The 12,743-nt window shown below is 38.9% G+C and overlaps 1 protein-coding gene across 1 annotated transcript in view; it reads right to left on the bottom strand.

The window, feature by feature from the left end:
- The window catches only part of LOC136051479 (ankyrin repeat domain-containing protein 26-like), a 34,681-nt gene that overhangs the window by 7,268 nt on the left and 14,670 nt on the right, over nt 1-12,743 (bottom strand). Inside the window, exons 7-16 of the mRNA XM_065740919.1 lie at nt 12,144-12,279; nt 11,494-11,527; nt 11,148-11,286; nt 10,031-10,244; nt 7,862-8,045; nt 6,629-6,775; nt 5,081-6,037; nt 3,254-3,406; nt 2,260-2,435; nt 1,973-2,066 (exon numbers count right to left, since the gene is read on the bottom strand). Of these exons, the coding sequence (XP_065596991.1) occupies nt 1,973-2,066; nt 2,260-2,435; nt 3,254-3,406; nt 5,081-6,037; nt 6,629-6,775; nt 7,862-8,045; nt 10,031-10,244; nt 11,148-11,286; nt 11,494-11,527; nt 12,144-12,279 (2,234 nt within the window). The remainder of the gene's footprint in view (nt 1-1,972; nt 2,067-2,259; nt 2,436-3,253; nt 3,407-5,080; nt 6,038-6,628; nt 6,776-7,861; nt 8,046-10,030; nt 10,245-11,147; nt 11,287-11,493; nt 11,528-12,143; nt 12,280-12,743) is intronic.

Raw genomic sequence — 12,743 nt, forward strand, 5'->3', positions numbered from 1 at the left:
CAGGATCTCATTGGCCTTCATCGCCACCAGAGCATACTGCTGGCTCATGGGGAGCCTCAGCACAGGCCAGTACATGTTGCAAGTGCAGACAGCACATATCTGTCCCTCTGCCAAGTTCAGCACAACACTGGGGCACATGATTCTTGTGAACATTTAATCAGTTCAGATGCCACACAAACAGGCTGATACCTGTGGATACTAACAGATGCCCCCACTGAAGCAAATGCCCTCCTCTTAATGGGTTTCATCCCAGAAAGCTGGAAAAAGATGTAGAAGAACAGCTTCTGCAGTCCCTCTGCTAATAGGTCAGCTCACATAGGTAGCCACAGCCCAGGAGAACACCTCACAGTCTAGAGCATTCATGGATTTTCCAACGACCAGCAGGCTCTTGTGGAAGAGTCAGCTCTTCTGAAATTCATCAGTGTCTCCTCTGTCACGACCTCCACATCTTGTGTGTGGCTGTTTACTAATTCTGGTTTTGTTCCTCGTGGTGTTTTCTCAGACAAACCAGAGGAGAGGTGGCAACTAGTTTAGTACTTTGCACTCGCACCTTATTTATTCTGCAAGGGTTTTAAGCTCCTGCTGTTCTGAAAACTTGCAGCAGTTCCTCCAAAAGCTGCACTGAAAATAAGGGGTTTTAACCCTGCCCAGAAATCAAGGGGTCAGACAACAACCAGAAGGAAACCAAATAAAGAACTGAGGAACTGCAGCCTTGCTCCGTGTGCTCTACTGGTATCAAACCACACCATCTTCCTGACAGGACAACTCTAGCATTTACAGAGATGTACCCTGTTGGCTTCTATTCAATTCCTTCACGATTCCCAAATCACAAAAGTACTCAGGGCCTGAGTGGCAGGGATACAAAAAGCTGAGTATGTGAGAACTCAAGAAAATAGCAGCATAAGTCTGGGTATTGGCTAGGTGTTAGAGATCATCTGTTTTTGAAAAAATTGTTTAAAAAAACATATAAAATTGTTAGCAATTATCACCTCTGCCATTTGGCTTCTGGAAGAAAACTATGAAGAATACAAAGAAACTTCAAATACAGAATCATAGTATTGCTCAGGTTGGAAAAGACCTTCAAGATCATCAAGTCCAACCACAACCTAACCATACTACTCTAACTCTTAACAATGAACACGCAAAAGAGCTTCTCTCATCCACCATACATTTGAAAACAATGCTGTCTTAACCAAGGGGGAAAGAGCAGGCACACGTGTCTTCTTGAGTCAGTAGCACAAAGTTCAACTTCCACACATAGTTATTTTCAGAACCACTTCCACATTAATTGACAACCACGGGTATAACAAGGCCTACAGTTCACTGCTTAGAATACATAAATAATTTGCTTTATATAAACCACAGGTGACATCACCTTATTTATGCTAATATCAATCACCTTATTTATGCTGCTGCCACTGAACAGGGGGAAATTCCAAACCTTTCACCAAGTTCAGAAAATAATTCCACAGGGATTTCTCTCTACTGCTTCATGAAAACAAATACACATCAAGCAGCCAATGGAAAAGCAATTCCACACAGCAAAATCCTTGTCCCAGCTTGATGATGTCAGTCAGGCCTCGAGCATGAAGCTCTTGGAACCAACACACATGTGAAATTTCCCTAAAGAAACCTGCAGAATTCCTTTCAAGATGCACATTCCAATACGTGTCTGTCATGTAATGTCATGAATGGTATAAAGAATAAAATATTTAAACCAGCAAATTAATGTCAAAACCTCAGCGTTCAGTAGACTTGATATATTATTACAGGAAAACTCTTAAAACCAGAAAGCTGGGGAATGGACCAGCAGGATTTTCAGAGTACCCTACAGTCAGCAGAGCTCAGGTGACTCACCTCCTCTGCACTGTCCAGGAAAATCATATAACTTTCCCATGAAAAATATCCAGCTAGGCTCAGAGGCTCCCCACCACCCCCTAAAAAAAAAAAAGCAACTTTATGACTGGCTTACTGAGGCTGAGGCGTGCAGATCCTTCTGAAGAGCTTCAATTCTATTGGTTTGTTGTTTGGTTGTGGCTTCCAGTCTGGCATTTTCAATTTCAAGTCTTAAAGAGAAATAGAGATCATATTAGAGAGATCCATAATAGCACAAATTGTGAAAGAACAATGTGAAAGAATGCAATCTAAAGCAAGAGCTTCCTTCAAAAGCACGTATTACCACGGCAATGCAACAAGGCAATCCTGATGTTTTCAGACTCCCAGAAAGCAAAACCTTGCTTCGCTAGGTTATTTTCTTACCTCTGCACATGTTCTTCCAGTTGCTTTATAGTAATATTAGTTCCAGAATTTGCTAACAGAAGGTCTTGCAGTTTCTGGGAAGAAGCTGATATTTCTCTTTCCTGATAGTCTAAGACAGCCTTCAAGTCATGAACACAATGCTCAGATTGAATACGCTGTTCTTCGGACTCCTGTAACTGTAAAGTAACACTGAGAATCTGCAGCAGCCAGGTTAGTTTCTCTACAGAGAACTCAGAGGGTGCTGCAGAATTTGAATATTGCACATACCTACATACACCCCCTACCCAAAGTACTGTAATCATTTACAAGTCAGTCAAACTTTCATTTCTCTTAGCAAACAATCAACAACAGATGGTTGTAGAGATATTTCATCATCTGTTACACTGGCCTCTACCATCCATCCAAAGGATCTTCTGTGACACCGTTATGAGCACTGACACTGTCAATCCTGTCTTCTCAGTGACATGTGACACTCTGTAGCTACTTGCCTGCTATTCCGTAGAAAATATTAATTTCTAAGGACCTGCTTACAGTGTTTACAACCAACCTTATAAGATACAGAGCAATAATTTGTAAATTTAGAGCAGCTGTGTGAGATGTTGCTTGAAATAGTGGGAACATCCCACCCACAAACAAATTGTTAAGTTGTGTTTGACACCAGGAGGGGGGAGCAAGTAGGGAGAAGAAAGAACACTGCTGCAATACCCTGCAGCCTGAAGAAGAGCTTCAGCTTTGGGGCTGAAGAATGTCCCCTACTTGCAAAAGAAAATAGTTGGGGTTTTTTTTCATGATTCCAGTAACTCTTTTCTTGCACTACAAAGGAAGGAGGCCAGCTGGCAAAGATTACAATGGCTTCATGAATTATGACGGGGTATCACTGCTAACCTCTTAACCTCTCTGCTACTCACATTCAGAACATAATTTTTCTCTTCTACACCAGAAACAAAGAAAAACACCCTCGGATTTATAGGTATGAGTTACAGTTTATCTGTACCTTGTTTTTCACCCTGTCCAATTCCTTTTGCAAGCGCAAATTGTCTTCCTCAAGATCACTGCGGCACCGTGTAGTAACTTCAAGTGATGCTTCTGACATAGACTGCTTCTTAAGAGCTTCAGCAAGCTCCTGCTGCAGCTGTCTGACCGTACACTGAAGAAACAGAAGAACAGGAGGAAATGCATGACATATCACTTTACTTCTTTAAACTGTTTAGATTATATAATTCAGTCTTCAGAGTGAGTTGAAAGGTAAGAAATTTTGTCTCCACCAGCAGGCATTTGCACACAGTAACCTTTATCACACAAGCACACTGCCATCATGTATTTTTTTCCCCTAAGAAAACACAAAGAACTCTGCTGCAATGTTTGACTGCAGATGTAACTCCAATGATCAAAGGTGTGACCTTATATTAGACCATTCATTGAGCTTTTCTTTCACTATGCAGGCATAATTAAATCCACATGTGTTCCTGAATCTCCTCTGAAGCTTTAAGAAGATGCTGAATCACATCCTCTTAGAGCCTTCTTACTGAGTTCACTGTGGATTAATACATTCTTTATCTAGGATCTTCAAAAAGAGGGAGGATGAATATAAAGCAATTCACAAGTTAAGACAACTGACAACTCTCTAAGAGTTATTTCCCTATGTTACCTTTAAAAATAAACAAAAATAAGGCGTCTATCTGACAGAAGAGTAATTTCAGCTCACTACTCAAATCATTGGGGGACACAAACTTTATTATCAAGGTATCTAAAAACTGAATGTGATCATTTCCTTTTCTCTAGAAAGGAAAGAAAGATTAACCAAAATGGTTAAGTCAACTTCTTAATCATTACCCTACCTGGAATCGAGAATACTTTACTTCTAAGAACATTCATAACGTATTCTCCCATTACCTACAGCTGTATAACTGCTCACAATCACAGAATTGCAGGCATTGGAAGGGACTTCAAGAGATCATCTGAGTCCAACCCCTTTGCTGAAGAAGGTACAAGGAATTCCTTGCTCCTACCATCCCTGTTATGTTCCAGTCTTTCTCATTTTCTGTAATCTACATGCAGATATGGGAGCAATACTTGTTCCTTGCACATTCAAGACACCAAGAATGCTAGTAATCTGCATGGCAGCACATTTCATATTCATGCGCTCTATCAATTTTCGGGAGGAGATTTACTTAGTTCCTAATAAGTCTTTCTTCTGTCTGGCTAAACAGATTTTTGCAGAATCATAAAGAATGAACACATTTACATAAGTCTACCCATCAGAAAATACGTAAGACTTCAATCAGTGTCTGAAATCAACTTCTTGGAGGATTGGCACATGCCTCAGAACTCCTAAAACACACACATAAATTAATAACTGCATAACACTAACACTTCAATTTTCTATCATCTTAAGAAGAAGTGGTTTTTTCTTCTCTTTCTTCTGCATGAACATACTATAAATCCATCCCTCATCACTTCACTTATCTGCATGTTCACCTCTCTACCCTTGAATATTGGATGGTTCTTCTAATACTATTTTTTTTTGTGTTGACAGTGCAATATGTGTAGAAAAGCAGCACTCTACAGGGGACTAAGGAGAAAGGATGAAAAAATTCTGAAGGATCATCTTCTTGACCAAGCCCTGTATTTCTCTAATTTCTGCTCAGATCTGAGCAGTGACCATTTACCAAAGTCTTCCTTAACTCCAAGAGAAAAACAATGAACCAGAACAAAACTACAAAATTCAGTCCTATGCATATAACATACCTGATGCGTTTTAGAAATACAAAGTCATTTTATGAACGGAAGCATTTTAATTTATTCTAGTTGTATAGCTTACCTCTCTTTCTACTTTGTCAGTCTCGTGTTTAAAGACTTGTTCCCTTAAATCAGTACACTCGGTATTTAATTCCTTGTTTCTCTCTTCCACGAGGTAAACTTGCTTTTCAGTATCAGCCCTGAGTTTGTTGAAAGTATCATTAAATCTGTCCTGGACATCGTTCACAGCCTTTTCTTTCATAATCCCCTTGTTCTGCAAATCTTCCAGCTGCTGATGGAGTAAAATATTTTCACTTTGGAACTGAGCCAATCGCTCCTGCATAGATTCCTGCTTTATCATAAATTTGCTGACTTGATCTTTCTCAAGTTGCCAAGCATGATGACTTTCCTTTGCCTGCCACTGGGCTTGATTTAATTCTTTTTGTGTCAATTCTAGAAGCAGTGTTTCTTCTTGAAGTGTCTGTTTCAAACGGTGAAGCTCATTTTCTAGGCTACTAGCTTTGCTTTCCATTTTACTCAGCTGCTGAGTCAAGCCCTTGGTGGCTTCTCGCATATCACAGAGCTCATGATGGAGCTTGTCTTGTAAACGAAGCCACTCTTCACGTTCTCTCTGAAATGTTCGTTCGACATCACTTTTCAATGACTGATGACGTTCAAGATCCTGGACAGCAGCGTTCAAGCGAGAACGGAATGATTCAATCTCTATTGCCAGTCTGTCTTTGATTTCTTTTGTCTGTTCAAGCTTGGAAGTTAGCACTGCAGATTCTGTTCTGAGGAAATTCAGCTGACCGCTGTACTGAAGTACTGTCTGTGTTAAGGCTTCCTCATTCAGTTTAAGTTCCTTCTTAAGATCTTCATTTTTTTCTTTCATAGTCTCATTGTCCACTACATATTTTCCTTCATCCTCCTGGTGCCTTAGTTTTACTTGATCAAACTCTAGTCTTAGCATAGCAATCTCTTCCTGCAGTAACTGATTTTTGTACAACAGATCCTTTTCTCTTTCACTAGTGTCAGATTCCTGAGTGATAAAGGACATGAATAAATAGTCACTTGTGGTTTAACCTGGCAGGCAGCCAGGCACCACACAGTCATTTGCTCACTCCTCACCGCTAAGTGGGATGAGGGAGAGATCTGGAAACAAAATTGAACTCATGGGTTGAGATAAAAATAATGGATACAGGCAAATGATGAAAAAAAATGGAAACAAAAATGTGGTGGTAGTATAATAATCATTTCAAAACCCAAGCAATGGGATCACAAACAGCCTCAACCAAGTTCTTTCCTAGTTAATCCCAAAATATCTGTGTGTTTCACAACTAAAAACCTTAAAAATGATGGTAACAACTACACAATGAAGAACAGCAGATAGCTTAAGAAACTGGGTAAACAGCATCTTATTTTCCAGTGGCTTCCTACTTCCACATGCAATTCAGGTATATATGGGATTGATGCTGCTATCCAGAGTTTTTTAAAGAAAGCAGTAACAAAACCAGGTCATAGTGATAAACTGTAGATAATCCACCAACAGGCACAAAGAGTTATTTTTCTTATGACTTTAGAATGAGCACAGTGAAATATAATCACATGCATTAGAAATGGAACTGCTTACCTCTGAATTTTTTTCCATAGTCTTCCTTGACTGTACTTCCAGATCCTTCTGCCTCTGCAGGTGGCTGTTCAAAATTCCTTCTTGTAGGGCTCTAGCACTCTTTTCCTGAGTGAGCTGCATCTGTATTTCATCACGCTCTTCTTCAGTCTACAGCAATATAATGAAACTTGTGAATCCTGAGCAAAATCACAATTAGCAATACCTTCCTGTTTCATTCTTTGCATTCTTACGTTCTATTAATTCTAATAAGAGCTGTTTATCATAAAATCATAGAACGGCCTGAACATCAATCTTCCATGTTTGCAAATAAACATGTTTAAGCACTGCATGTTAACTGGTTAAGCACTGGAATAGGCTCCTCCGGGAGGTGGTTGAGTCACCATCCCGGAATGTGTTTAAAACCCATCTGGATGTGGTGCTCAGGGACATGATTTAGCAGTGGGTTGTTAGAGTTAGGGTAGTATGGTTTGGTTGCTGTTGGACTTGATGATCTTGGAGGTCTTTTCCAACCTGTTGCAAAAAATTAGCGCTCTAAAGTTTTATACTTAACGAATCACACTCTGTAACAAAAGAAAAAGGTAAAACTACCTTTCTTGGAAATGTACAGAGTTTAAGCAGAAACCCAAGTTATCTTTCTAACATACTATATATACACACTGAAAATAGAGATGTACACTTATATGCTTACAGGCAAAGATCTGCCTGTAAGAACAGCATAAAGCCAACAAGTAACATTTCCAAAAGCACACTAATTCCATTAACTATATGCTACTGCAAGGGCTTAAGCCTACATCTGTAAATCAGTGCTAACATTTAGAAATGCTTCAGAACATGTCATTATATTTTCAGTTTACCAAAAGCTAGCAATACTGCTGTACAAATTGAGCTGTACGAGATTTACGAAGACTACTAATGAGGTGAGACCCAGAAGAGGACTGGCCAACTGAACAAACAGACCAGGAGGCAAACTAATGCAAACCACACTGCCATTACATTCAGGCAAACTGAAAGAGGTGATGCTAACCATTTATTGCTCCTGCCAGAACAGTGTGGCCACTGAAGATCCCTAAGGACCATTTTCATGTGCTCTTACTATGTTTGTAATATGTCCTCAAAATGTACCAAGATAATTACCTAATGCCTGTTGCACAAACAAGGTACATTTTCAGTGGACATCCCAGAATACAGTATCAATTAGTATCAAGAAACAGAAAAACTGAATGTTTAATATACCTGCTTCAAGAGTTTTCTCAGCGATATTAACTCTGTTTCTAAATTCCTTGCATGCAATTCAAGTTGTTGTTTCTTCTCTGTCTCTCTATAATACTGATCTTCTTTCTTCCTCAGTTGTTCTTTCATTGTTTCATTTTGCATTTCAGCTTTAAGCCTCCTTTCCTCTTCTTGTTTCAAAGAAAATCTGGGATTTGAAAGAGAATATTTGAGGAATTAAAGCACTGACAAAAAAGTAAATATGCCACATTATGAGCTCGCAGAAACAAACTGTAAAAATGCCACATCTTTTCAAATGCAATATTTTTGCTGTAATTTTAAACTTTTAAAATCCAATTTCAACCCATTAGTGGTGGAAGACATCTTGTACGTGAGCTGTACAAGACTGACAAATAAGCCATTAAGTGACGTATAAAATTCATCATGTATTTTCCAGTTTATGTAGGCAGATATGAAGAATGTACACTTCTAAAATTTTTAAAAAAAACCCCAAAACTTCACATTACAGGTGCACACTTCATTCAAAATAAGCTCACTGTCTCACCAGATCAAAATACCATAAACTTTTAATATCAAAATAAACTGTTCTTGATGTAGTGAACATCATCTACATAGTGAGAACTCATGGAGACTGCAAGTAGTGCTAACAAAAGAGCACATCACTTAACCTAAGACAGATCCAAAAACTTTTAAGCAAGCCTCCTCTAAGACTACAACAACTGTTCACCACGTGTAGAGTAACCTTTTTATTTTTATTCTGAAAGAGTAAGGACAGTATTCCAAAAACAGATTTAGAAATGTTAAGCTCAGAATGATTGAAAAGCACAGTTCTAAAAGTCATTGGATCTACATGTAGGAGGAATATCAGCAACTTGATTTTCAATCTGATAAAAAAAGCCTTGGAGAATGTGAGGCTTTATTTTTTTTAATAACTGAAACCATCAGCAGTTTGATTGGCTAAAACTGTTCACTGATGTGGTTAAAACTGTTCACTGCGTGTCCACAGTAAGTAAACAAGAAAGTATGTTCGTATTTGGTAGTTATTTTGAATATTTTTCCAATATCTTTGTCAACAAATAAGAAAGCAACTATGAACATAAAGAGGTGCCCCAAAAAATCCGCTTTACTAAGTCTGGAAAATGAATCTGCTTCATTAGTAGTGACCACTAATAAATAGCTCAAAAGACTGGCTGTAACATTAGGATTTAAATGGCTTATAATTATTGCTTTAATTTCTCAAAAAGTACAGCTTTTACAAATGTGTAGCTAATAGTTTTGAGATTTCATATAGAAAAAAAATTAATTCCTTGCAATTTATAGATGTTTGGGAATTTTGAAAAACATTCAGAATCAAATCCAGGCCAAATTAGGAACTGCTCTGTCTTACTCATAATCCCCTTCCAGACACTGGGAGACTTCTGACACACCTCCTCGACTTCTTCTCACAGAGAGAAGTGCTTCGTGCTCTGTGATCGGCCTAGAATGCCTCCGCTGCACTCACACGTGCTGATTATGATCTCATGTATGGAGAGTCCAAAAGTTGGACTCGGTGCAGCAAAAAAGACCAACAAGAGCTATCACTCCCCTCAGCTTCTTGACGCTCTGCTCCTCTTAACAGAAGCCAGGATACTCTCGGCCTACAGGGCTGTGAGATCATTCTGGCTTTTGTGAGGCTTAAATCTGCCAAAGCTCCCAGGGCCTTCTCAGCAAAGCAGTTCACAAACCCGAGCATTTCCCTGGCTATCCTCACAAGGGATCCCTCCATCCCATGTGCACGGCTTGGAATTCGTTCTTGATGTATTTTGTATAATGCCTGCTGGCCACTCCCCTGAAATAGTGTAAACAGTAATTATAAACCATCTGCATCTAGCAGATGAGGACAAGGGAATGATCTCAAATTTGACCTTCAGTCAAACACACCCACTAAACTGCTTCAATTGGCAGTCTGTGGAGTTGCCACAGTTCCTAATTTTATTTAAAAACGGAAGGTACAAAGACAAAATCTGTGAAGCGCGACTCTTAAAAATACTTGTACTTCCCTATCCATAGAGGTACTTCAGAGATACATGGATGTAGCACTAGGGGACATGGCACGTTGTTGGTGGCTAGACCGTCAGCATCTTCTAAAACGTGATCAGGATAACACACATGATCAAATACAAGATTGCATACTTAAGGCTTTGGATGTCACTTTTGAATTCAACTTCTTGGTGAGCCAACATGGATTTCAAATCTTTAGTCTCTTCTGCTATTAATTGCAACTCCTCTTTTTCATTTTCCAATTTCCAGGCTTTGCTCTGGACAGCTGTATGGTGGTTTTTTTCACGACCTATCATCTGTTCATATTCAAGGAGTATGTTTTGAATTTTCAGCGGCACAGCAGAACCTATATGGAGGAAAAAAATACACGAGATTGCACGTACAATCTATTTAATTCATTGCTGTACTGGGGCTAGGTGACAAGGTTTTCAGGAAGTCTCTGTAAGACAGACAGAGAAGACCGTGCCAAATACAGACGAGTCCAACAGACCCACTGCAGGACACAGTTTAGCCTATCAGCCAAGCTCATGGTACCTCCCAGAAAGCATGTATTGGAAAGGGCAAAAAATACCACATAGACAGAGAAGGAGGAAAAAAAAAAGCGTAAATAATAGCAGTGGTAACGTAAAGGTAAGATGAAGGAGAGAGAGGAAGGAGGATGCACTCCAGGTGTGGAAGCAGATTCCTAATCAACCTGTGGAGAGGACCATAATGGAGCAGGTGTTTTCCTGCAGCCCGCACTACAGCCTGTAGAGGGACTTATGCTAGAGCAGGGGAAAAGCATGAAGAGGCTGAAGGAGCAAAATTAAGTGTGTGAAAGTGGTGGGTGGAAGGTGTTTCATTTATTTCTTTTTATCGTTCCCACTACCAAATTTAATTGGCAAACAATGAAATCAATTTTCCCCAAGTGGAGCCTGTTTTGCCCATGACAGCAATTAGTGATGGCCCTGCCTTTATGTCAGTTCTTGAACTTTTTAAATTCTATTTTCACCTCCTGTCCTGCTGAAGAATAGAAGTGAGAGGGCAGGTAATCCATATGTGCATTTTGAATTATTAGAAAAGATTAAGAAAATTAGTGCTGCTTATATTTATATCAAGCTATGTGTATACATGCAAGCATATTTGATTATATATATTTTTTTTTTGGCAAAGATATTTTGGGGAGCAATTTGTCATGACTTACTAAGAGGTACCAGCAGGAAAAAAGAGAGGAACTTGTAACAGAAAACAAAGTGATTTAGAAGTTTACCTGCATAAACCGCACTAAGCTGTTCTAACAGCAACATAGCTTTTTTGCAGTTTGAAGTTGTCCACTCAGCATCCCATGTAGTTGTGTCAGAGGACTGTGTTAAATCAAGGTCATCAGTAACAGCCATCTGTGTGCTGACCTACAGACAATACAGTGTGGTAAGTATACAACACTATATTATTGCAGATCATTATAAATGCAAGAACAATTCATCCTCTCACTCAGAGATTTGGCTAAAACAGTACAAAGTTGCATACTAGCAGAAATCGTTTGCATCTTGAACTTGATGTAAAAGCTATTACCCTTTAAGTGATTAAAAGCTGATAAAAACGTAATTTTACAGTACCTTTTTCTTCTTGCTCCCTGTTCTTGTTGCACGTCTGGAAAACAGAAAGACACTTCAGTACTGGAATGCTTATACTGCATTACAAACAATAACTGAAATTGCTCTGAAAACTTAGTTTCAGAAGAAAATTAAACTACAGTTTAATAACAAAACTTTTTTACATGTAGTCGAAGGCAAAAAAAAAAAGAAACAACAAAAACACCTCTTTATGTGTACTGAATGGCTATGTTTTCTGCATGGTATTAGGAATTATAGAACAGTTCAGGTTGAAAGGGACCTTAAAGGGTCATTAGGCCCACGTGGGGAAAGGGAGCCTAAAGGAGACTATCTTGCACCCAGTCCAACTGTGTCCTGAAGATCTCCAATCACAGGAAATTCTATCATGTCACTGGGAAGACTGTTCCAGGAATTGACTGTTCTCCTTCAAAAACATCTTTTATACCAAGATGATACTTCTCCCAGTGCAGCCTGTACCCACTGTACCTTGTTTTCTCCACATGGCTCACATCCAGCTCGCCAACCACCTGTACCCCCAGGTCTTGTTTGGCATAGAACAATCCCTATGCATTCAGTTTATAAATCTTACCTTTCGTTTTCAGGCCAATTTTTGTAATTATTAAATTATTTATAATATTCCTTATATTTAGTACCTTTCTTCATCTTGAGATGTTTCACTGACAGTGCTATCATCCATTAATCCTTGAATCTTCTGCTTAGCCTTCTTCTTTGAAGACTGCCTTTTCTTCTTCTTTTTCTTCTTCCTTTTTGCATTCAGAACAGATTTACAGCATTGAACAGAAAGAAAAAAAATCACCAATTGCGTACATTACATAAAAAAAGAAACACTCTAGGAAAAAAAACAACACAACAAAGACAAGACTAAAGATGTCTGCGATAAAACACAGACTTGATTCCCAAGATCTTGGAAAACATTCAAGCTGTAACGCTTCTCTGTCCCAATCAGGGGATGCACATAGAGCACAGATTTTCCTCAAGAAGACACAGATAAAAAAATCCTGCCTAGAGTTATGCAAAAGCATCTGTGTCTTCTTCAAACTTTTTAGACCTGTTTGGTAATATTATCTTTCCCTTTTTCCTGACAAAGGGGATCTGAGTTTAATGAAAACAAGTACACGAGGAACACTAGCATCTCCTAGAAAAGGGAGAAAATAAATTAAGTTTCTGCTTTTCTGTTCTGAGTGGCTATTTATTAGGAAAATAGCTTCTTCTCAATCTCCAGCTAAGATTCT

This window comes from Cyrtonyx montezumae, unplaced genomic scaffold, assembly GCF_038088225.1.
Source record: "Cyrtonyx montezumae isolate F1298 unplaced genomic scaffold, pur_monq_1.0 scaffold_3, whole genome shotgun sequence".
Lineage (NCBI taxonomy): Eukaryota > Metazoa > Chordata > Aves > Galliformes > Odontophoridae > Cyrtonyx > Cyrtonyx montezumae.